Here is a 22,091-nt window from a genome sequence, read left to right as displayed (position 1 = left end):
GTAGACATCACTAAATTAATAATAAAACCAGCGCTGATAAAGTTCCTCCAAGCCTGAAGGGGGAGACAAAGGAGACCGTGTGGCTGCACTCCTCCGTGTTTCTGAAGAGAAGGAGTGCACTCAATATTTTTTGTTGTTGACCGAGTGAATGACAGTTTTTGCTTATTTTTATATTTAAATATGATAAAAACTGAGAAGGTGTTACACCTTAAGAGCTCTCGTGGGGGTAAAGTTCGGGTTGTCCGGGAGCACTATTTGAGAGAGAGAGTGGATTGCAGGAGCTCACTGTGTCAGGACGACTGTAATAGCGGTGAGAGAAAACACAACCTCTCTGAACAAGTGTAGTCACTAAAAATGAATCTCTCTTTCTGAATTACTGCTCTCAATTAGTTTATACTTTACTCTTTTAAACCTTTCTCTTTATCTCTCCCTCTTTTTTCTCTTAATGTTTAAGATATATGCGTAATTCATAATGTTAGATATAAACAAAGTTTAATTAATCATTACTTGATATGATAGGAACAAGACGTCAGGGAAATCTGGAACCAAATACCAGTAGAAAAAGTTTAAAGGTTCCGTATTATGGAAATAATGTTTGTTACTGTGTAGTACATACAGACCACATATGTAAACAAAGCTTCAAATCTGATCAGTGTTTTTGTGATGCTACAAAAGTGTATTACATATACACATCAGCCTATTGTACCCATGGGCAGTTTAGCCTGTCATTTATAGTGAGAAAAATAAAATAATGGTAGAACGTGATAGAAGTTGAATGAATAATCTCGGCTTTTATCATTGTACCAACACAGCAGCGTGCTTTTGCCTTTTGAATTAGAAATACTGAGGGTGTGAATTTACTCTGTTAGATGGCAAACTGCTCTCAGGAGATGTGACCCACTATGTAGTGCCAGATGCTGGAGTGGTGCGTGACTTTCTGGAAGTTTTGGAGTTCAGGGAGTTGCAGGGGATTGTGTTCACGCAGACAGCCTGCCAGGCTGCACATCATGCACGTGGACGGAGGTAAGCTGTTGCCTACATGTGTCAGAGATTCTTTACTACAGCATACATGGTCCGATTCTCATAATATTGTGCTGTAATTCTATCATTTCACTGCTGTGAACCATTAATATATTTTGCAGGCACTATAACAGATTACGTGGTCTCCTGAAGGACCCTCGCCATGACTGTGTCTTGTTTGCAAATGAGTTTCAGCAGTATTCATACTGCCCTCGGGAGAAAGGAGAAACTCAGGAGAAATGGCACACAAGGTAACTCATGCATGTAATGTATGTAATGTAGTAGTAATAATACTTATTTCTATTTAAAAAAAAATAGTACTAAGGCTCGACTGATGAGTGGGTGGTGGATTTTCTTTTCAAGGTGTGTGTACCATGCTGCAGTTTGGTATTACAACCATCTGACTGGTCAAAAGCCAGTGGTTATGATCTCAGAAGATGAGGAGGCTATCAAAGAGTACAGCAGTCAGAACACTGGAGTTTATGTCATCTCAACTCAAGTATGAGTGTAAAGTTATAATGGCTTTATAACTGCAGCTTTATAAAGATGTATAGCCATAAAGCACTATTACACATCTTAATCTCTTGCTTGTTATGAATTAACCAGTATATTTGCACTGCGGTTTATATTCTAGAAGCATAATAACAGTCCTTATACTGTTGCCTGCTGACAGTCTGTATTTTCTGGATGTCATACTGTAGGAGTATTTGCAAAGTTTCTGGCCAGACCTACAGGCAGCACAGGAGCTGTATACATCCATTGCTCACGCTCTACAAGAGAGAGAGAGTGAGGGAGTGGAGAAAGAATACACAGAGCACCTGCCTGCTGAGGTTTTGGAGGCAGGGATCAAATCTGGCAGGTACATTCAGGTAAGACTGACTGAAAGGAGATACAAACTATTCCTGATACTTTCAGTTTCTTTTAATTTTTACCTTAAAAGAACTGGTGACCAATTATAGTACCTATGTTTCTTGACACTTCTCTTTCAAGGGCATGCTCAGTGTGAACAAGCATCGTTCTCAGAATGAGGCATTTGTGCGCTTTGAAGGCTCTTCAAATAAGGACACAGGTCAGCACTGGCAACAAAATTTCCAGTTGACCTCTATACCAAGTTAAGTTGGTTGAACTTTGATCTCTGACCATGTCTCTAGAGCTGAACAGTGACATTCTGATCAGTGGAGGGAAGCATCGTAACCGAGCCGTTCATGGAGATGTGGTTGCTGTGGAGCTGTTGCCACGTAGTGAATGGAGCGGACGGACTAATTCACTGACAGATGGACAAACAGAGGAGAAGGCAGGAGAGGACACTCAAAGCAAGCCCATGCCCACAGGTAAATTCAAAAACACACAGTAGGGATTTTTAGCATCAGGACCTGTAGGGGTGATTGCGGTGAAAGGAGATAATTGTGATTAAATCTGCAGAAAGTAAGTCACTAAACAACCACCCTAATATCTGACAAATTCCCCTGAAAGACAGTGTGAGGACACTGTGATCTGTTGTAAATAAAATTCCTAAAATGTAAACTAAATATACATACAATTAAGCAGCCAGGAGCAAGTCAAATTCACAAGTCAGATAAAATCTGAGGCCCCGCTCTTACAGTGCCTACTCTCAGCAAACTCTCACAAAGGTACTGTGTTCTTCAAGAGTGGACATACTTAAGGTTTAAGTTTCTGTGTCAAAGAGCATTAAGCCACAGCCAGATGATTCCATTGAAAAGTTACAGGCATGTGGCTTATGAATGGAATATTAGAATTATAAACTATTAGATTTATTTGACTTTTTCAAAAAGAATTTATTGTGAGGTTGACTAGATCTGTACAATCTGTAATATTCTCTTTTCCTCTGCAGGCAGGGTTGTAGGCATTGTGCAGAGGAATTGGAGGGACTATGTTGTAACATTTCCCCCAAAAGAGGAGCTCCACTCCCAGAGCCGTAACACACAGAAGATTCTGGTTATACCCTGGGACTACCGCATTCCAAAAATACGGATCAGCACCCAGCAGGCGGAAGTCCTTCAGGTACAGCTTTATATAATGGTTTCTGTAATGTATTTGTGTTTAAATATGAAACTTAAATACATATATTTATGTATTTGACATGTCACCATGATCAGCACTCTGTTTACTTTGCAAACTAATTCCTGTTTAACAACATCAGAGATTTTTCATATGAGGTATTAAAATGTTTGAGTGATATTTAAAGGATCATAGGGTGATTGTGCGTTTGGACTCATGGGATAGCACCTCACTTTACCCCAATGGCCACACTGTGAGAGTACTGGGGAAGGCTGGTGAGCTGGAGACTGAGATTCAGACCATACTGGTGGAGAACTGCATTCATGTGCCCCCATTCTCTGAGGCCCAGGTGAGTGACAATGGAAAATGGAAGAAGTAATTCACAGTTTCATTTTCTTCACTGAGCAGTTTTAAGTTTTTTTGTTATTTTCACTCAAAAGTGGCACAATTTATGTTTTCCTGAAAAATGCCATATTTAAGTTAAAACATTTGTATAACAGGGATGTACAAAGATTTTTTTAATAACATATCTGCTTCTTGTTGTGACTATGTATTTTTTTTTCTAGCTGCGAGAGATGCCTGTGAACTCTAGGGAACAGCCATGGCAAATGGACCCATCTGAAGTAAGCTCTCGCCGGGATCTGAGGGACACTCATCTAGTATTCAGCATTGATCCTTTGGGCTGTGAAGATGTGGACGACACGCTGTCTATTCGCACTCTACCTGGTGGCAAGCGGCTAGAGCTGGGTGTACACATCGCAGACGTCACACATTTTGTTAAAAAGGGTTCACTGACTGATTTGGAGGCTCGCACCCGGTGAGTTAAAACACTGTAAAGCTAGGAATATTTGAGTGTAAACCAGTTGTTAGTTGACTTCTCAAATCATCTCAAAATCATTTTAATGCATCTCCCTCCATCCAGAGCTACCACATATTACATGGCTGACCGCAGGTATGACATGCTGCCTCCAGTGTTAAGTGCAGACCTTTGCTCTTTGCTGGGAGGAGTGGACAGGTAAGTTTCACACCTACTTATGTTCTCAGACATAAAAAACATGCATATGAAAATGTTAAATGTAGCATAGGAAGATGTTTATCACGATTACTTTTTCATTTTTTATTGTATAGATATGCCATGAGTGTATTGTGGGAGCTGGATGATGAGACTCTGGCCGTGTGTAATGTGTGGTATGGCCGTACTTTGATCCGCTCCTCCTACCAGCTTCACTATGAACTAGCCCAGAGCCTTTTAAATGGAGAAGGGGTTGAAGTACCAGAGCTGTTGCAGCTCGAGAGCCCGGAGCAGGGTCAAAAACTGGCTGATCTCTTGCAGGCCCTGGAAACCTTGACCCGGGTGGCCAGGCACTTGCGGGCACAGAGAGATAAAGTGGGTGCTCTGGAGCTTGAAGGAGTTGAGGTGAGAGCACAGCTGGACAAAGACAAGAATATCGCTGCTCTTGTGCCTAAGCAACCTCTGGAAGTCCATGAGACAGTGGCAGAATGCATGATCTATGCCAACCACTGGGTGGCACGCAAGATCCAGGAGAGTTTTCCACACCAGGCACTACTGAGGCACCATCCACCCCCTAGGCAGGAGTTCTTTAACCAGTTGGTTGACAGTGCCAAGAGTCGTGGATTTATAATTGATACACGGTAAGAAACCTGTCATTCTTATAAGCCTCACAGTGTTTGATATATTTTTTTGTCTCAGCATGGACATAATACTAGTATTAAAATTCTATTTCTACATATTGCTATTGCATTGGCGGCACGGTGGCGCAGCAGGTAGTGTTGCAGTCACACAGCTCCAGGGACCTGGAGGTTCTGGGTTTGATTCCCGCTCTGGGTGACTGTCTGTGAGGAGTTGGTGTGTTCTCCCTGTGACTGCATGGGTTTCCTCTGGGTGCTCCGGTTTCCGCCCACAGTCCAAAACACACACGTTGGTACGTGGTTTGGCGACTCAGATGTGTTCGTAGGTGTGAGTGTGTGAGTGAATGCGAGTGTGTGTGTTGCCCTGTGAAGGACTGGCGCCCCCTCCAGGCTGTATTCCCGCCTTGCGCCCAATGATTTCAGGTAGGCTCTGGACCCACTGCGACCCTGAACTGGATAAGGGTTACAGATAATGAATGAATGAATGAATGAATTCGTAATGAATGAATCATTTACGTTTATTGACTTACATCAGTTCTTTGTAAACCTGCCAACCTCCCAAAGAAATGTTGTGATTGGTTAGATTGTCTCATTTACATTTTGCAGCAATATCAGTATTAAAACAGTATTTTTGCTGCAAAAGGTCAAATAAGGCTTTGGCTGATTCCCTGGACCGGGCAGTGGATCCCCAAGACCCATTGGTAAACAGGCTACTGAGAATGATGGCCACTCAAGCCATGTCTAATGCCCTGTACTTCTCCACTGGCGCCTGCCCAGAGGAACAATACTATCATTACGGTAAATATTTGAATTTATTTTTAGCCTGACTTCATGACTTAGGAAAGAAAACAGCTTTAATGTTCACATTGATGTTCACAGTATGTGTTTTTCATTTACAGGTCTTGCATTGGAGCGCTACACACATTTTACTTCTCCAATCAGGCGCTACGCTGACATCATAGTGCACCGACTTCTCATGGCCGCTATCCAGTCAGAGAAAGATGGGTGCCTTCATAAAACCTTAGACAGCAACAAGGAACTGCATGAACTGGCTCAGCAAATCAACAACAGGAACCGAGTAAGTGTGCTCCTTGTGTTAATACTTTGCGTGGAGCCCCAGCTGTGTTTTAGAATAAGGATATGTTATTCTGACCTAGTACTATTTGGAAAGATGTGACTTTATATTTTGGTGGAACAATTGCAATGTATTTAACTTATTTATTATACAGTAATTGCTGAAGAAGAAAAATGAAACAAAATGCATTAAACACTTAAAAATTTCAATACTATTTCTCTGTGACCTACAGGCAGCCCAACATGCCCAGAAGCAATCTATAGAGCTTTTCCAGTGCCTTTACTTCCGAGACAAGGATCCACTTACAGATGAGCGCTGTGTGGCAGACGCTATTATCTACTCAATACGGGCCAATGGCATTCTGGTCTTCCTCCCACAGTAAACCAAGTTTAATGATTTAATTCCACCAGCTGGTGTATCCGACTATATAGAACTGTTTTGTTTTACTATTAAACAGAAAATGGAAAAAGGATTAATGGAACATAGTATTACTCAGTGTGCATTGGAAAGGATGCATTGCAAAGCCACACATTTTTTAGAAGTTCAAAAACACTTGCCCAAATCTGGATGTGTCTGTGTGGTTGCAGATATGGTTTGAAAGGTGCAGTGTACCTGAAGAATCGGGAGAACAAGGTGGTCAGTGTAAGAGATGATGGCAAATGTGAGTGGCAGGCGGGGACACTACAGCGTTATCTGGACAGAGTCAGCACTTTTACCAGCACTGGAACACACACCTTTCACCTGTTTGATCATGTTACGGTGAGTACTGTTGTTTATTGATAGATATAAAGCACTGAAAGGAACTGGCTTGTGACTTACTTGCGGACGTTTAACAAAATGCTGTGCAGTGTGTGCAATTCAATGCTTCACGTCCCAAAGCCTAGGCTGTATTTCCCTGCTGTTGTGTCAAAGGCTTGTCTAATGTGAATAAGCAGATAAATGCAGCTTATATTCAGTGAGAATGGAGGACAATTGAAATGTTGAAATAGTTACTTTAGACTATGTTTAATCAAAACAATTCATTTTTTTCCCCTCTGTATCTCATTATGCTTCCTTAAATATTAAATCCTCAGGTGCGTATCTCTGTGGTTCCTTCTCGTTGCCATGCTGACAGTGTGCATCTCGAGCTCATCAGTAACAAGCAGCATCGGACTGAGAGAGCACAGTCTCAACCCTCTGGTCGTGGCCAGTCTGAACTTGTTCGGGAGGTGGTACGCAGGGAAGAGGAGGCATCTCTCCAGGCAGAGGAGCAGAAAGCAAGGAGACCCAAATTCAGCAAAGAGGAGAGGGAGTTCAGACAAAGCAAAACACCCAACCTCTACTCCCTTTTGCAAGAGATCAGTGAGCTTGCCATGCTGGACTTGACTGTTTGTCACTTACCCAACAACGAAGCACAGACTTGCAGTACTTCAGCATAGGTTTATTTGAAGAACTCGGGCCAGTCCAGAATCCCGCGTGTGATCATGTTACCCCTGGAGGCTAGTTCATTAGAGATCTGGATGGTGAATTTTATTACTGGTATATTACAAAGCTTGATTTTTGTTTACCCAGGGGTTTGGCTCCTAGACCCAGACTGCTTATATACTAAGGAGTTTTCCTTGAAATAATTTAGTTCACAAAGTCTTTTGCACTGAAATAACAAACCACAGAGACAGATCAAATTAGCAAGAGAGGAAACATTGCTTTTTGTTTAACTGATCTGCAGTGTGCAGGATTTTTTGCCAGACTATATAAACTGTCTGTAAGAGCTATAGATTTTTATGATATGAATCTGTTTACAATGTTTTACAAATCAAATGTGTATTTTCATAAACAACTGAAAGTGAATAAATTAAACTTTTATAATGATTCTAGTGCAGCAGGTAGTGTCACAGTCACACAGCTCCAGGGACCTGGAGGTTGTGGGTTCGATTCCCGCTCCGGGTGAGTGTCTGTGAGGAGTTGGTGTGTTCTCCCCGTGTCCGCGTGGGTTTCCTCCCACAGTCCGAAAACACACTTTGGTAGGTGGATTGGCGACTCAAAAGTGTCCTTAGGTGTAAGTGTGTGAGTGAATGTGTGTGTCTGTGTTGCCCTGTGAAGGACTGGCGCCCCCTCCAGGGTGTATTCCCGCCTTGCACCCAATGATTCCAGGTAGGCTCTGGACTCACTGTGACCCTGACCTGGATAAGTACTTACAGATAATGAATGAATGAATGAATGATTCTAGTCAGATTTTCTGAAATCTTTTGTGAACAAGTTATTGGAACACTTGAAATCCATTGATAATGACTTCCGCTTGCAACTTTAATTTACATGAAATAGCATTATAAACCATTGGATCTTAAAATAATATTTCAGAATATGTCATTTGATCATGCTAGTGTGTATATACATCTATGTAAAATGTGAATTTGAACTGTTCAATATATGCAGCTTTTTGGTTTAAAAAAAATTAAAAATAAAATTTAAAAAATCCAGAGTGAAATGATCTTGGACCAGGTTATGGAACCTCAGCAGCTACTCAGCAAGACTAGCATGGAACTACACAAATGCTCAGACATACTAAACTTGCTAACCATATAAAGACTTTATTTAGAATACTGAAGTACAACAAGAAAAGGCAGGACACTGGAATGAGAAGTGTGCAAGAGACCAGCCATGTTGAACAAGAACTATATATATATAAAAAAAAAAAAGATTTTCCCAATGCAGTGTGGGCTTAAGTTACTTGCTCAGAACCACTACTGACCAGATTAAATGATATGGTTAAAACAAATGGTCAACTAAGACTATTATAGCATGTTGGACAAATGCCATAACCACATACCTATATAAGCATGGGCTACATAATTTGTTAGCCCATGTTCATACAGTTGTAGACTTAAATATAGTTCCACATCACTAAGTGATGTATGGTTATGGCATAAATAGAGCTTAGTCAGATGACATCAGTGACACCAGTTTTACTCAAAATGAACACAATCTGAACTCTAGCCCTAAATGTCCAGATAGTTCTCTCTAGTTTTGCAGATTGATTATAATCTGAACTGAAAGGAAGAAAAAGAATTAACAAGGTCAGTATCTCCTGAATATATGTCCTCACAGAGGACGATGGTCCATACAGGTCAAAAGGGAAACACATTGGACATGGTCCATTTTTAAGGCTATGAGGGGAAACAGTGAATTTAGCTAATTTAAAAAGTTACCCAAGAGCTGCAAAAATTTGGCACTGGATGAAGAGGTATTTGGTTTGGTCAAAGGTGAAGAACTATCAAAGCAGTTTAACAGAATGTTTGACTTATCTGAAACTTGATTAAAGGAAAGAATGAAAATATCACAGATCAGTAGCAGTAAAATTCTTGGCAAATTTTGTCATCTCCATTGTAATTACCAGAAGTGGGTAGAGTAAGATTTGATCAGTTGCTATTATTGTCTCTGTCATCATTCAGCTGTTGAACTGGACTGTCACACTCATCATCAAACAGGGGTGAATTCTGGGATGCAGCAGGTTTCAAGGGTGAATCATTTTTATCTGTGTTTTCATCCAGCGATTGTTGGTCTTCTTGGCTAAGGCAGTGTTGTGTGGAACTTGCAGATGGTTCATCGGGCAAAGCAGACTGTGAGGACTCTGAGAACATGCGATATATAAAATTAGCATAACATCGATTCAGCATAGATTATAAAAACTTATTTTTATTTATAAATGTAACAGAACAAGATGATAGATGATTAATGTTATGACATAGACAGATCGGACTATGCAAAACACATTACTTACATTGTTATTATAAAGTATTGTTCAGTGTCAAAACATACAGCCATGTACATGCACCAGCCACTTTTTCTGTTTCAACAGTTAACTGTTCATTACATCAGCTCCTCATACCATATAGGAGCACTTTGTAGTTCAATTATAGACTATTCTCTGTATATTTTACCCCTCTTTTACCCAGTTCCACAACAGAATGCTGTTAGCTGGATACTTTAACTAGCTGGACTATTCTTAGTCCAGCAGTGAGTGGTATAAAGACTCCACCAGCACATGCCATCACTGTGTCAGTGTCACTGCAGCACTGGGAATAATCCACCACTCAAACAAAACTTTCTCTGTGGTAGTGCTCTGGGGGTCCTGACCATTGAGGAACAGGGTGAAAGGGGGAAGCATGCAGATAAACAGATGGACAACAGTCACTAAATGATCTACAAATTGCTCCTGTACTGTCAGGGGAGATTGGACAACAGACAATACGTGCAGATACAAGGTAATTATACATAATAAAGTGACAGGAAGGTGTATAATAAGTAAAGCTTTGCCTATGTGATAACTAGTCACCTTGCTGTTTTTGACGGGCCAATCTCCTCTCCAGGGCAAGCTGTTTGTTTAGCTCAATTCGCTGCTGCTGTTCCTCTGTAAGCATCACTGGGGCAAGTGCAGGGGCAGGAGTGGAATGGATAAAAGGGTCTTCAGAGAAGCCTGCATCTCCAAATGAGCCTGCATCTTCCTGTAATCTGGCCTCAGCTTCACCTGAAGCATTTCACAAAATGAATAAAGAACAGGGACCATATATTAATTCTATTGCTGGCACTACAAGTGCTAGCAGCACAACATCAGCAGATAACCCTGTGTTAGTGTCTTCCTACCATCATTTCCAATGAAATCCTCATGGGTCAGAGGCATATCCAGTCGTATTCGCTTAAGACAAGTCTATGGACAAAGATGTAATTTGACATGATTTGTTATTGATTGCATGGCTTAACCTTGAAAATGGTAAATGTGTGAAATTAAATCCGAATTTGGGAAAGGCCGTAGTTACAGTAGGCCTTACCTGTACATCTTTCTTGCCACCTAGAACCTCAAGTTTGTCTATGAAGTCCTCAAACTGAAGTTTGGGATATAATCTGTGTGCCCAGTTCTCCATTTTCTGCATGAGAACCTTAAGATCCTCGGCCTAAGTAAATTAGAATAATATATACATCGGTATTAACATTTGACATTCAAAATAAAGAGATCAACAGATACTTGGCATGCCACACTGATTAGTCACCTCATGTCCTTTGCCTTTAAATTTGACATTATTAAATAAAGTACGTAAAGCTGGAAGTCCTCTTTCAGACAGGAGCCTGTAAAAAATATATATAAATAAGAAATTAAAAAACCGGAATGTAGTGGGCAGATCAGGCCTCAGTTTAAAAATACACAAGTATATGCTGAATAAATCCTGAACATTTCCAATTAACAATACCTCTGAGAGTCTAGTTTAGGCTGGGGCCTCTTAATTGTTCGCCTTTTAGCAACTGGAACCTCTGCTAATTTCGACAACTCTCCCTCCTTTTCACCTAAGCATAAAGAATATTTAGTAAATCCAATAAATACTCCACATGTAACTGTTAATGTAGTGAAGAATAATTGCTAATTATTGCATACAACATACCTTCCCCATCATCAAATTGGTCCTCTGCTAAATTACCCTCCCCAGGAGACAGTGGTGGTGGTAAAGGGGGAAAGGACTCATCTTCGATTTGATCATAGTCAGGGATGTCATACAGTCCATTTTCTAATTGATCAACCATGATGAATAGAGCCGGGGGAGAGAGAGGTCCTTTTTGTATTAGCAGAAAACACTAATATCCTTCAGTCCTAGAGACAACTTACAGAAGAAATTATTATTTTTTAAAATATATAATAAAAAGAAATAAATGGTTTTAATGTGTCATTTCTTGTTGCATCATGTTTAGTAATAATAAAGGTGGTAACGTGTGTGTGTTTTATATATATATATATATATAAACATTAATGTATCAAAAACAGTTAAGTAAAATTGACCCTTTAATCCAGGAACTGTTACTTGCTAAATCAAAATGTGAAATGGTTAGTTTATAAACAGTTTATCTAAATGATCGGTGTATTTTAATATATTTGTGGGAAAAGTTTAAACCTTAACCATGACGTGGTTAGCTTAGCTTGACAGTTAATACTCAAACACCAGTCTCCAAAATAATAAAGTAAGTTTCAAACATTTCGGTTCCACCTTAAAAGGGGCAGCGGTTACAATCTGGCGCCTTCCATTTAAGGTGGAAGGGAACGGTCCTGAAAGAGGCTGGCGAATAAGAAAGCAGAAATGTATTTGGCGCCAATGTAAAAAGTACCATTACGAGTTAATGACTGACAGGATACCATTAGCCCAGAGAATTCAGAAACGTTTATTTTTATTTTCTGTAAAAGCTGAGCAACGTTAATATGAAGCATTTACGAAGCATTTACTTAATAATATTAAGCATTTCTTCCATAACGTAGCTAAGTCCGATATAAACAAAACTGCGGTCGTCTACGTGTTCAGAATTTTCGCGCCACCTTAAATGGTACAGTAGGCAGCTACAAACCGTAGCATGCAAGGACGAAAACTTTATACGTATAAAACGCCAACGTGGGTTTCGTAAAGTCATTCATTTTAAGAAGCAATGTAAAACATAGCTCTAAGAACCTAACTTCAGACTCGTCAAGAAATTGATCGTGAATGATATAGTCCATACTCAATTCCGTTTCGAACTTTATTCAGTAATTTAAGATGTCTGACCGATGTAATATTATACAAAGTCGTTTTTACCCATTTAAAAAAACAAGCCTTAATTACCTTAAACTTAGACGGACTGAGTCGAAGCGCCTGCCTTGTTTCTACCGGCGATTCCTAAAGGTAGAGTCCCTAATCATTCCCTGCTCCCTACAGAGTGCACTAAGTAGGTTTTAAAATAATGGCTCCTTAAAGGAACAGTGCATATAGGTCATTTCCTTTTTATGTACTTGTGCACAGTTCTTTACTGGACACATTATGTGCACTGTTTGGTTGTAGAAGTGCACTATTTAGGAAGAAGGGGGTTTCTTACGTTTGAGTCTGGTTCAAATAAATATTAGGAAGGCGGCAAGGCGCTTCTTCTTTTCAGCTGATCAGTTTTTCGGGGAGTATGGCTCCATCTAGTGACCTTAAAGAGATTAACCCATTTTACAGTCCTGTATTTCTACAGGAGCTAATTTGGGACATGTTTCTTTTAGGTTCTGCAATGAAGTGTTGGCGATATATATTTTAAATAAAATGAAAGTGGTCAGATTACCGTTTTCATTTGTACGTGACGCTATATAAATGATCAGAACAATAACGGTTATTTATTAGTTTCTTGAATCAGACGACAAACGTGATGATGTCACCAATGCGTAATCTACACGCGCCGGCAGTGGTTCATGGGTTTTGTAGTCAATATATAGTTTAATCTGTTTAAACAAATACTATTTATTTTCTAAAGTTCCAGCTTTATGTGATCTTTCCTCAAAATTCCCATATATTGAAAGCAATGGAAATGAAAAATATTTGAATATAACTGGCAGGTTATATAATCTAACTGCTGAAATTGGTGAGTTGTGTACAAATATCCAGCACTGATAAAACTAAAACTCGGTGTTAATATCTTTATTGAAGATATAGATGATACCACTTTTTGCCACACATTATGTCCACTTATATATTTGTGCCACAGAATTGATTTCCCCCTTTATGCCTAAGGAGGTACTGTATGTTACAACAAATACAAACATGCTTTTAAAGTATGTTGTTTATTTCATCCACCACTTTTCACCTCATATCAAACACCAAACCTCTAGCTATCCACTGAGAAATATGACTAAATGGGGATGTTTTCCAGCAATGTATTAACATGTACACATGTAACCTCTTGTCATTACTTAGCCATTGGTAATGTCAAAAAATAAAAAAAAATAAGTAAAATAAAATAAAAATAATATTGGAACAGGCATACATCTGTCTCAGTGTAAGAATCTTGTTAATCTTAAGATTTAACGAGACCAGAGATGTGGGAGGAATGTACTGAACAGATTGGAATTGTGATGTAGAGCATTCAAGGCCTAGAGGCGACCTCTCAGCAGAAACATTAGGAAAACAGCACTGATGAGAATACAGAGAGTGCACACAGTGGGAACTACTATCTCTGTCACCATCTCCATGTGGCTGGTCAGTGGATCTAAAAGAAATTAACATCAGTTAAATTTTACAAGGCATCCAATGGATAAATATGACATTAGAACATAAATTTGGTTTAAAGGAAATCAGTGCAGAAGTGCAACAAATATTCAAATTCAAGCCATTTTTTTCAGTTCTACAATTCTGGATATTAGTCCCCACTACCTAAACTTCATCATGCACTGGCCAAACCTTTGGCATTTCTGCATGTTCCTTATTTTCCTTGGATTTTCTTCTAGCTGGAGGGGCAAACAAAAGAAAATTCCCGTTAGAGGTTTTGCTGTTGTTAATTTGTGTATGTCTAAATTCATCCAGATTGTAATGCTGCATTTTTGCTTTTCCATGTTCTATATGTCAAGTACTTTTTCACTTAACAACTTAATACATAATGTAGACATAGTGTTACTTTTATTTGCAGGATGTACCCTCATTGATCCTGCCTATTGATACTGACCAGGAGAAGACGGCTAATCTAAATGTGCCAAATAGTATATTATTTTCTGTTGAGTTTTCTTTTATTTGCCCCAGCTAGAGCATTGCTAACTGTAAATAATGTATGGTAGTTATACTGACCTGCTGCTAGAAGCTGGTTGCTGGAGGTGCATGTTTCTGTTGCTTTCCTTTTCCAGCTTTCAATCTGTGGTGGGCATATACAAAAAAATTAATAAAATGAGACCCATAATTTATTATGTGAAGGGCTGACACAGTTTGTTGCATGTTATAACGTTTTCTTTTATAACTACCTTAGCAATTACCATGATTTTAGCATTTTGACAAACTGTACCTCTCTCTGATTGGGGAAGCCATTAGAGCTGATGATACGTTTGTAGTACTGAACTGAGGCTTTTGGGTATCTTGCTTTATTTTTGCTCCTGAAATCCACGTAGTACAGGCCAAACCTTTCAGAGTAGCCCTCATCCCATTCAAACTTATCAAGCAGAGACCACGCAGTGTATCCTTTCACATTTACCCCATCATTAACAGCTGGATAAGAAAGAAACAGTTATAGAAATGGGACATATTTTACTGACCACTGTTATATAAGAGTCTTTATTCTTTGAAGATTGACACTGACCTTTAAGCATTTCATTGATATAATCCTTAAAGTACTGCATTCTCCATTCATCACATAAATCAGTACAAATCATCTTCTCTGAGACTCCATTTTCTGTCACATAAATCATAGGGTTTCCATACTGGCTCTGAGGGAAAAAAATAATATATAATATATTATATATATAACATTTCTGAGTTAAATCTTGGACATATTTCTGCTCTTCTGATATGGATCTTCAGGGCTAGCACACTCAGCTTCCACTTAAGTTGTAACCTCATCTTGCTGGTGTACACTTCTTGTTACTGTGTCATGTTATGTCATTTCTGACCACAGAGCCAGTCATAGGTTGGATATTTTGGTGGATTTCAACCAGGAGTAATGCAGTGAGGAATGATGTTGAGGGACACCTATGAATTGAACCCACCTGTGCTCTATATAAGGCATGTTATTAAACTATAGTGCACCCATATGTGGTGATTGCTAGTGGGAGCAAATATAATATAATGGTTTCTAATAACTTGGAGAGTGAGGGTATGATTTGACTGCTTATATCCACCATCACAGTCATCTTCCCCTGATCATTGTGTTGTTTACTAAATAGACACTACAATTGCCAGTACCTTTACAAAGTTGAGCAGCCGACGGAAGCCCCATGGAACTGAGTACAGCCATTCAGATCCAGGATCGGGCCAGCGAGGGTCCACTAGCTCAGCCAAGTCCCGGTCAGTAAAGTAACTGTTTCCACGGTTGGAGGGGAAGTTTTTCTGTGTAATGTAGCGAGTAGTGAAGTGCCCAATGCCTAGGAAGTCACAGGTGCCTTTAATGTAGCTCTTCTCCTGTGGGTTAAATGTGGGCAGACGGGAGCTGCTCAGGCCCTGCTGAGCACTCTTTCTGCCTGGAGGAATAAAGCTGAGTGTGAATATCAGGTTTCTTTAAAAAAGTATACAATCAATTAATATGTATACCAGGAAAATATATATACAAACTCTATTTACATAAAAGTTGGGCCATTATGTAAATTTCCAAGGATGGAAACTGCTGCAGAGTGTGTGTGACCATTGAGCCTCAGGCAGTAGAGAAACTCATCATGCTATCGTGATGGCCATAGCCACAGGGGCATGTATTCTTAACAGTAAATGAGTTATTTGGGCCAAACGTGATTTAAAATGGACTGAATGTCAGTGGAAATATATTCTATCGTCAGTTGAGTCTGAGGTTGTTTTGGGAAAAATGGATGAAAAACCCCATTCAGACTGTTACCAACGAAAAGTGCACAAACCAGCATCTGTGATGCCACAAGACAAACTTTCAGCAGGACAATGCCAGTCCTCGTTCTGCATGAGGTACAACAGTGTGGCCTCATAGACATAGTGTGCATGTGCTTGACTGGCCTGCCTGCGTCCAGATCTGTCTCAAAAAAAGGCGCATCATGAAAAGAATCAGACACGGTGACCGCAGACTGTTGAGGAGCTTAAGTCTTGTATACAGCAAGAAAGGGCTTAAAATTCCACTTGAAATTCTGCAACCATTAAAATCTTCAGTTCCCAAAGGCTAAAAAGTTCATTTTAAAAAAGGTGATGTGACCTCATGGTAAACATTCCCCTGTGTTGCTGTCATAGTGTTGTAATTTATAAATTTGGTTATATTTAACATTTAGGATGGAGTTTGTCAACTCTGAACAAAGCTGAAAATGTTTCTTTGTCTTTTAGTCTGTTGAAGATTTAATTGATTAATGGATTTTAGTTTTTATTGAATTTTTAGAAAATGTTTTAGAAAAGCAAGGTGGCACAGCAGGTAATGTCGCAGTCACACAGCTCCAGGGACCTGGCGGTTGTGGGTTCGATTCCCGCTCTGGGTGACTGTCTGTGAGGAGTTGGTGTGTTCTCCCTGTGTCCATGTGGGTTTCCTCCGGGTGCTCTGGTTTCCACCCACAGTCCAAAAAAACACACGTTGGTAGGTGGATTGGCGACTCAAAAGTGTGTGTGTCTGTGTTGCCCTGTGAAGGACTGGCACCCCCTCCAGGGTGTATTCCTGCCTTGTGCCCAATGATTTTAGGTAGGTTCTGGACCCACTGTGACCCTGAACTGGATAAGGGTTACAGATAATGGATGGATGGGTTTTTATATATATATATTAATATGACTATGTTAATACATAGCCTATTTCCAGGTGTTTTGAAACGATTTCCAATTGTCATTTAGTTACTGGAATATATTAACAGCTAAAACACTTGCCACAACTTGCCTATATAGTCCTTCATCACTTGAGGATAGTCTCCATTGAAGAGTGGTGTTGCAAACCAACCCAAGTAGAACTGCACATATCTATCTGCTGCTTCAATGTCTCTCTGGTTTGTGATGTCCACTGGCTCTCCCCATTCAGTAGAGAGAGAGATACCCACCAAACCTGCAACCAAACAGATGCTTGAGCTTCTATTTAAAGGCAATGAAAGACAGTATCCTACTAAGGTACAGAATATTGTGCAGAAACAGAAATAGCCTTGCTGTTATATAAGTTTTGACAGTAGATCACTGCTGATAAATAGAAGAGCATCATGGCTCATGATTTGACTGCATTGATTATGGATTGTGTGTATATATATATATATATATAATTATTATTTTTTTTTAGAGACTTAATAATGCCCCCCCCCCCCCCCCCCCTAGATTCCATATATATACATCTTTACTAATTAATGAGTGTTACCTTTCTGCTTGTTCCGCCACTGGGTGTCATAAGTGTGCCAAACCTTAGCGTGTGCCTGTAGGTTGAGAAATGGAAACCTGAGCTGGGCTTTAGTGCAAAGTTTCAGACATTATTATAACAATGTGATAACCATTTTCCAGTTTATGTTGATTGCATCCTTCCTTTGAAAAAAGATCTTTATTTACCTTAATGATGTTGTGGGCAGCCTTGTAGGCGCCAGTGCCCCTCAGTCTAAGTCCAGGAGCATGTTCACCAGTCTCATAGCCCTCAACTGCAATTGACTGTGAAGACAATGTGTCTGTATAATATAAGTGCTTTTTGAAAGCATTATCTACTGTAATGAACTAGATTTACATTTGGACAGACTTTAACTGTCTCTTTGTGACATCATTACGACTGTGCACTTGCCTACTAAAAGTTATTGTAGTTAATTACAATAGCATCATTATAATATTTTGACATTTAAGACATTCATTCATCGGAGGTGGCAAATGTAAAAAAAGTCAATATGTTAATCCAATTGCCTGACTTCATTTATCATTTCAAAGCAGCCTCAGTGGTAACACAGCAGTTGAAACAAAAATATGGACAGGTTTTTTTGGGTCTGACAGTAGTAATACAATTATTGCACAGTATATGTGCTAATAGCTAAAATGTTACTGTTCAAGCTGGATGAGAGTCCTACCCATGGGTTGTTGAAGGTGATCCAATATTTCACACGATTACCGAATCTCTCAAAGCACAAGTTGGCATAGTCATTAAAATAACTGACCATGCTACTGTTCTGCCATCCACCGTATTTCTCCTGAAGAACCTGGAAATGCAGAAGAGTACTTTGGAAGAAATCAGAGCTCTGGATGGAAAATCAGTCAAATGTAGTAACTGCTACATATATATATATATATGTATATATATATATATATATATATATATATATATATATATATATATATATATATATATATATATATATATATATATATAGTTTACCTGGGGCAGATCCCAATGATAGAGGGTTACAATAGGGGTGATCTGATGCTCCAGGAGGGTATTGATGAGGTTGTCATAGAACTGTAGTCCCTTCTCATTGATTTTCTCGGCTAACAAACAGAACCATATGTCATTAATGGCCCAGTACTAATATTAATTACATAAATAAAGTACACTTTGACTAGACAGTTGTTCCCTCACACTTTATTCCACTGGGCAGAATCCTTGGCCAGGAAATAGAGAAGCGATAGTGATTCAGTTTCAGGTCTTTCATTAGCAGTATATCATCCTGTTGAAAAGAAAGGAAAATATTGAGAAATTTATTTAGAAATTAAAAGAGGGAAACTGGGACTCGTAACAAACATGCAAGACCAATTAGTTCATCCAAACAATCACCATAAGGTTATCAGTACTTAAGGCTTTCATCTTTGCATAACATACAACAAGGCTACAATATATTACCCGCTATATCACCTTGACTTTGTAGTAGCCATCACAGGAGGCATCTCCAGTGTCATTCAGGAAGATTTTTCCTTTCTTGTGGGAGAACACATCCCAAATACTCATGCCTTTGCCATCTTTGTCCCATGCTCCCTCTGTCTGATATGCTGAGCTTCCAGCACCCCAAGAAAATCCTGAAGTAGGGGAATTGACAGAGAAACAAACTCAGTATATTGTTTAGTGCCATTTGAGATAAACGATAAATTGTAAAATATCTCTTTTCACACCAGAGGGAGCCAAAGAGAATTTGAGGGGGTGTGTATTTTGTTCACCTTCATCATATAAAATGTGTAATCAATGAAAAATAGACAGTTTTTACTGTCAAAGTGTTATTATAAGCTTATAATGTGAAGAGTTACCAGTGGGGAAAGTGCCATAGTAGAAGGATCCCATCTCATTCTTGGTCCAGTCAAAATCCTCAGTGGCAGACATGCGCAGCACCAGCGTGAGAACATAGCACACTCTCAGCAGTCTGCACTGTGCCATCCTGTTATTTTCATGTGGGTCAGTCTCTCACTAGTTACACCTGCACAGGTAAAACAGTTTATCAGAAGACAGATCTGCGCAGCACTTGCACAGGCAGTATCATTTCAGAAGTACTTGTATAACATTTTTTACAACCGCTTTTTGTCACAAAACAGCTTCACTGCAGTCTGGGTCCTCATCCTAAGTGGCAGTTAGACAAAAAAGACTTCTTCAGAAGAAAGGGGGAGCCTGGCATCCTCAGGTCGAAACAGGAGCAAAACAAAAACACAGTGAGGGCAGTGTAATTGCATCTGCAACTTAAACGGTCTACAATTTATATACGGTCGCTGTCTAATTAATAATATGTATCTCCCAAAATAGTAACTTTAAAGGAGAAGGGAAAAACCTTTGTCGTTTTTATTGGGAGATAAAATAAACAGAATATGTTCCAAGTAATTTTGGAGCATTTCGATTGGTTCCTTGATCATGAAATTTTCAAACAATGCGAAGGACAGCTGCTTTGTTCAAATGATGTAGTAAACTAAAGATCCACAAAATGGAGATACTTGTTTTTAGTTGGAGAATGACGATATGCCCCAGTACAGTCTCCTTTTCTAATTACTATATGCAGCACTAAGACCCTATACATCTACACAAGTAAAACACTCCACCCTTTACATTTACAGTGGGAAAAAACAATTCCTTGAGCTAACACACATCCTCTTACGTTTGTAACTCAGAGAAGGAGATGGCAGTTTTTTTGGACCAGTCAGAAGTGTTTCTATGCTCTGCCATTCGGATTCCTACTGGTAACTATCAAGTCACATATATATATCTACATATACATTAAGTAATGTCATAAAAGAGAATGTCACAGAAAGCCTCATAACATTTTTCAGTGACTTACTTAAAGTGGTCAGCTTCCAAACCATGCAGATGTAAGGCATACACATCCCAAAGCAAACGGCCAGCACTTCTCATATGCAATCAGTCGCAAATGCAAAAGAGGTATACATTCTGTGAACCCAGATTAGAGCAAAAGAATGACTTCTCATTTCAGCCAGCTGTATGACACGCTGACACAGAACGCTATCAGAGACAGAAAATAAGTGAGCTTGTCCAAAGCGGTCAGTAAGAAAGACATCTCCAAAAGAATGTATCCTTCACCAAGGGAATATTAGATATATCAAGTGACAATAACTCAATCTTAGTGCCCCCTTTAAATCCGGTCACTGCAATGTCCAGGTCTTATCTCCCTTATTACTCCTTCTACTTCTTCTCTCTCCGTCTCTACCTCACTCTCTCTCTCTCTCGCTGACCCACGCCACTCTGAACACATATACAGCCATACCTGATCCACGCCTTGCATTTGTCCCAAGTGGAATCTACTCCAAAATGCCAGAAGGTTATCCAAGCTTCTGGACTTAATTCACCCTCACAATGGTCTCCAGAGGCACTGTTTTGCTGCCACAAAACAGCAGAGAAGCATCCAGCAGATACGGGCCCTATTCAGGACCCCCGTGACCCACACATGCCCACAAATACCCCCTATTCAGGCTCAATGGGGTGAGAGAGGAAAAGTGCTGCAGCAAACAGCTTCAATTCAAGCAGAGATTTGACACTGTAAGCAAAGTTAATGTTAGTGAGGGTGATCCAATAGCATGCAGGGGCCTGCAGGAGGTGACACCTAAAACATACAAAATAATAGGTCAGTTTTCTTAGCATGAAGAGCTTGATATACACTGATACTGTACAGTATCTTCTTTGTGATGTACTTGTGCTATGATATCTGTGCTATACATAAATGAAATTAAAATCTTGGTGAAAAATATGAGTCAAGACTCAGTCAAGACAGGTTTATTGTCTTAAATGATTATATTTGCATTAGAAGATAATGTAACTAATAACTTTTTTGAAGAATTTTGAAGTATTCTATTCTGTCTTCTGTTTGATTCTCCTTGCTTCTCATGGAGTAATTTAATGATTCTTCTGATTGTCTTTATCGCCCTTGTTGCTGAACACCTTGTTCTTTAAGCACAATTCCCAAATATGATTATTCTCAAAATCTTTTCTGAATATGCTCAGTTGGGAAACGTGGGCTTAGATTTGGACTTGGTTAATGCTTGATTTGGTCAAGGACCAATTTGTTTGCCATTTACTCCCATAAGTCTTCCTCAACATAAAAAAAAAATGTAAAATACATCAGCACGTTTCCTGTCCCACATTTTTAATGTCTCACATTCACAGCAATAAAGGACCACAACAAATACCAGTAGCAGCCTTTTTGCCATCAGTGGTAATTTTAGAGGTTTTTACCTTAACCTTTTCTTTCTTCATAATGACCTTAAATCCCACCTTTTCAATCTGTTCTTTCACTTTAGATATTCCTCACTTTCTGATATTCTCAATAAACACATTAAACAAAGGTTATTGATGTGACTTTAACATGCCTTGACCACTGATCATTTTTTGTCCAGTCCCTTATAAATCCAGCATTCAGATTAAACAGGTGTTATGATAATTGGGAACGGTGCCAAATTCCTTTACTGTTTGTCTATTTTCGTGACTGTGTCTTATGAAAAATTGTTAGATTATAATTGAG

At 39.3% G+C, this 22,091-nt stretch overlaps 3 protein-coding genes across 4 annotated transcripts; 1 reads left to right on the top strand and 2 right to left on the bottom strand.

Annotated features, from left to right (window-relative positions):
* Positions 1–154: 154 nt before the first annotated feature.
* Positions 155–8,171, top strand: LOC136678601 (DIS3-like exonuclease 1). The gene is made up of 17 exons (XM_066656648.1): positions 155–310; positions 870–1,023; positions 1,143–1,271; positions 1,384–1,519; positions 1,722–1,889; positions 2,011–2,089; positions 2,172–2,351; positions 2,873–3,042; positions 3,227–3,388; positions 3,606–3,856; positions 3,962–4,054; positions 4,168–4,692; positions 5,333–5,487; positions 5,589–5,767; positions 5,997–6,142; positions 6,352–6,523; positions 6,838–8,171. Exons 1-17 carry the CDS (start codon positions 181–183, stop codon positions 7,180–7,182), a joined length of 3,174 nt encoding a protein of 1,057 aa, XP_066512745.1. The 5' UTR covers positions 155–180; the 3' UTR covers positions 7,183–8,171.
* A 150-nt stretch (positions 8,172–8,321) lies between these two features.
* Positions 8,322–12,626, bottom strand: LOC136679166 (TIMELESS-interacting protein-like). Of its 2 annotated transcripts, none has more exons than XM_066657529.1 (8): positions 12,376–12,626; positions 11,176–11,391; positions 10,987–11,080; positions 10,789–10,864; positions 10,570–10,692; positions 10,385–10,448; positions 10,077–10,268; positions 8,322–9,371 (listed from the first exon to the last, which is right to left on the bottom strand). In XM_066657529.1, exons 2-8 carry the CDS (start codon positions 11,312–11,314, stop codon positions 9,160–9,162), a joined length of 900 nt encoding a protein of 299 aa, XP_066513626.1. In that variant the 5' UTR covers positions 11,315–11,391; positions 12,376–12,626; the 3' UTR covers positions 8,322–9,159. The 2 variants fall into 2 exon arrangements, with proteins under 2 accessions (XP_066513626.1, XP_066513627.1); XM_066657530.1 differs by having other exon boundaries at positions 11,176–11,327; positions 12,377–12,626.
* Positions 12,627–13,540: 914 nt separating this feature from the next.
* On the bottom strand, positions 13,541–19,510 carry LOC136678595 (lactase-like protein). The gene is made up of 13 exons (XM_066656639.1): positions 19,384–19,510; positions 18,998–19,158; positions 18,725–18,812; positions 18,524–18,633; positions 18,219–18,347; positions 17,719–17,814; positions 17,534–17,588; positions 17,068–17,233; positions 15,448–15,718; positions 14,846–14,972; positions 14,555–14,754; positions 14,344–14,407; positions 13,541–13,771 (listed from the first exon to the last, which is right to left on the bottom strand). The coding sequence occupies exons 1-13, from the start codon at positions 19,508–19,510 to the stop codon at positions 13,656–13,658; spliced, it is 1,710 nt and encodes a 569-aa protein (XP_066512736.1). The 3' UTR covers positions 13,541–13,655.
* Between the last annotated feature and the right edge of the window lie 2,581 nt (positions 19,511–22,091).

The sequence above is a fragment of the Hoplias malabaricus genome, chromosome Y, assembly GCF_029633855.1.
Source record: "Hoplias malabaricus isolate fHopMal1 chromosome Y, fHopMal1.hap1, whole genome shotgun sequence".
In the NCBI taxonomy this organism is placed as follows: domain Eukaryota; kingdom Metazoa; phylum Chordata; class Actinopteri; order Characiformes; family Erythrinidae; genus Hoplias; species Hoplias malabaricus.
Note: the sequence above shows the minus strand (reverse complement) of the source record. Positions and strands in the feature narration are given on the sequence as shown.

Coding starts and splice junctions, on each gene's coding strand:
- LOC136678601 (XM_066656648.1), top strand. CDS start 181: ATGATAAAAACTGAGAAGGTGTTACACCTTAAGAGCTCTCGTGGGGGT. Junction 311..869: donor TCAGGACGACTGTAATAGCG/GTGAGAGAAAAC, acceptor TTACTCTGTTAG/ATGGCAAACTGCTCTCAGGA. Junction 5,488..5,588: donor GGAACAATACTATCATTACG/GTAAATATTTGA, acceptor TTTCATTTACAG/GTCTTGCATTGGAGCGCTAC.
- LOC136679166 (XM_066657529.1), bottom strand. CDS start 11,314: ATGGTTGATCAATTAGAAAATGGACTGTATGACATCCCTGACTATGAT. Junction 10,865..10,986: donor CCTAAACTAGACTCTCAGAG/GTATTGTTAATT, acceptor TATTTTTTACAG/GCTCCTGTCTGAAAGAGGAC. Junction 10,269..10,384: donor GGATTTCATTGGAAATGATG/GTAGGAAGACAC, acceptor GAAATGCTTCAG/GTGAAGCTGAGGCCAGATTA.
- LOC136678595 (XM_066656639.1), bottom strand. CDS start 19,510: ATGGCACAGTGCAGACTGCTGAGAGTGTGCTATGTTCTCACGCTGGTG. Junction 17,815..18,218: donor TCACCTTCAACAACCCATGG/GTAGGACTCTCA, acceptor TTGTCTTCACAG/TCAATTGCAGTTGAGGGCTA. Junction 15,719..17,067: donor ATGAAGGACTATATAGGCAA/GTTGTGGCAAGT, acceptor TCCTCCAGGCAG/AAAGAGTGCTCAGCAGGGCC.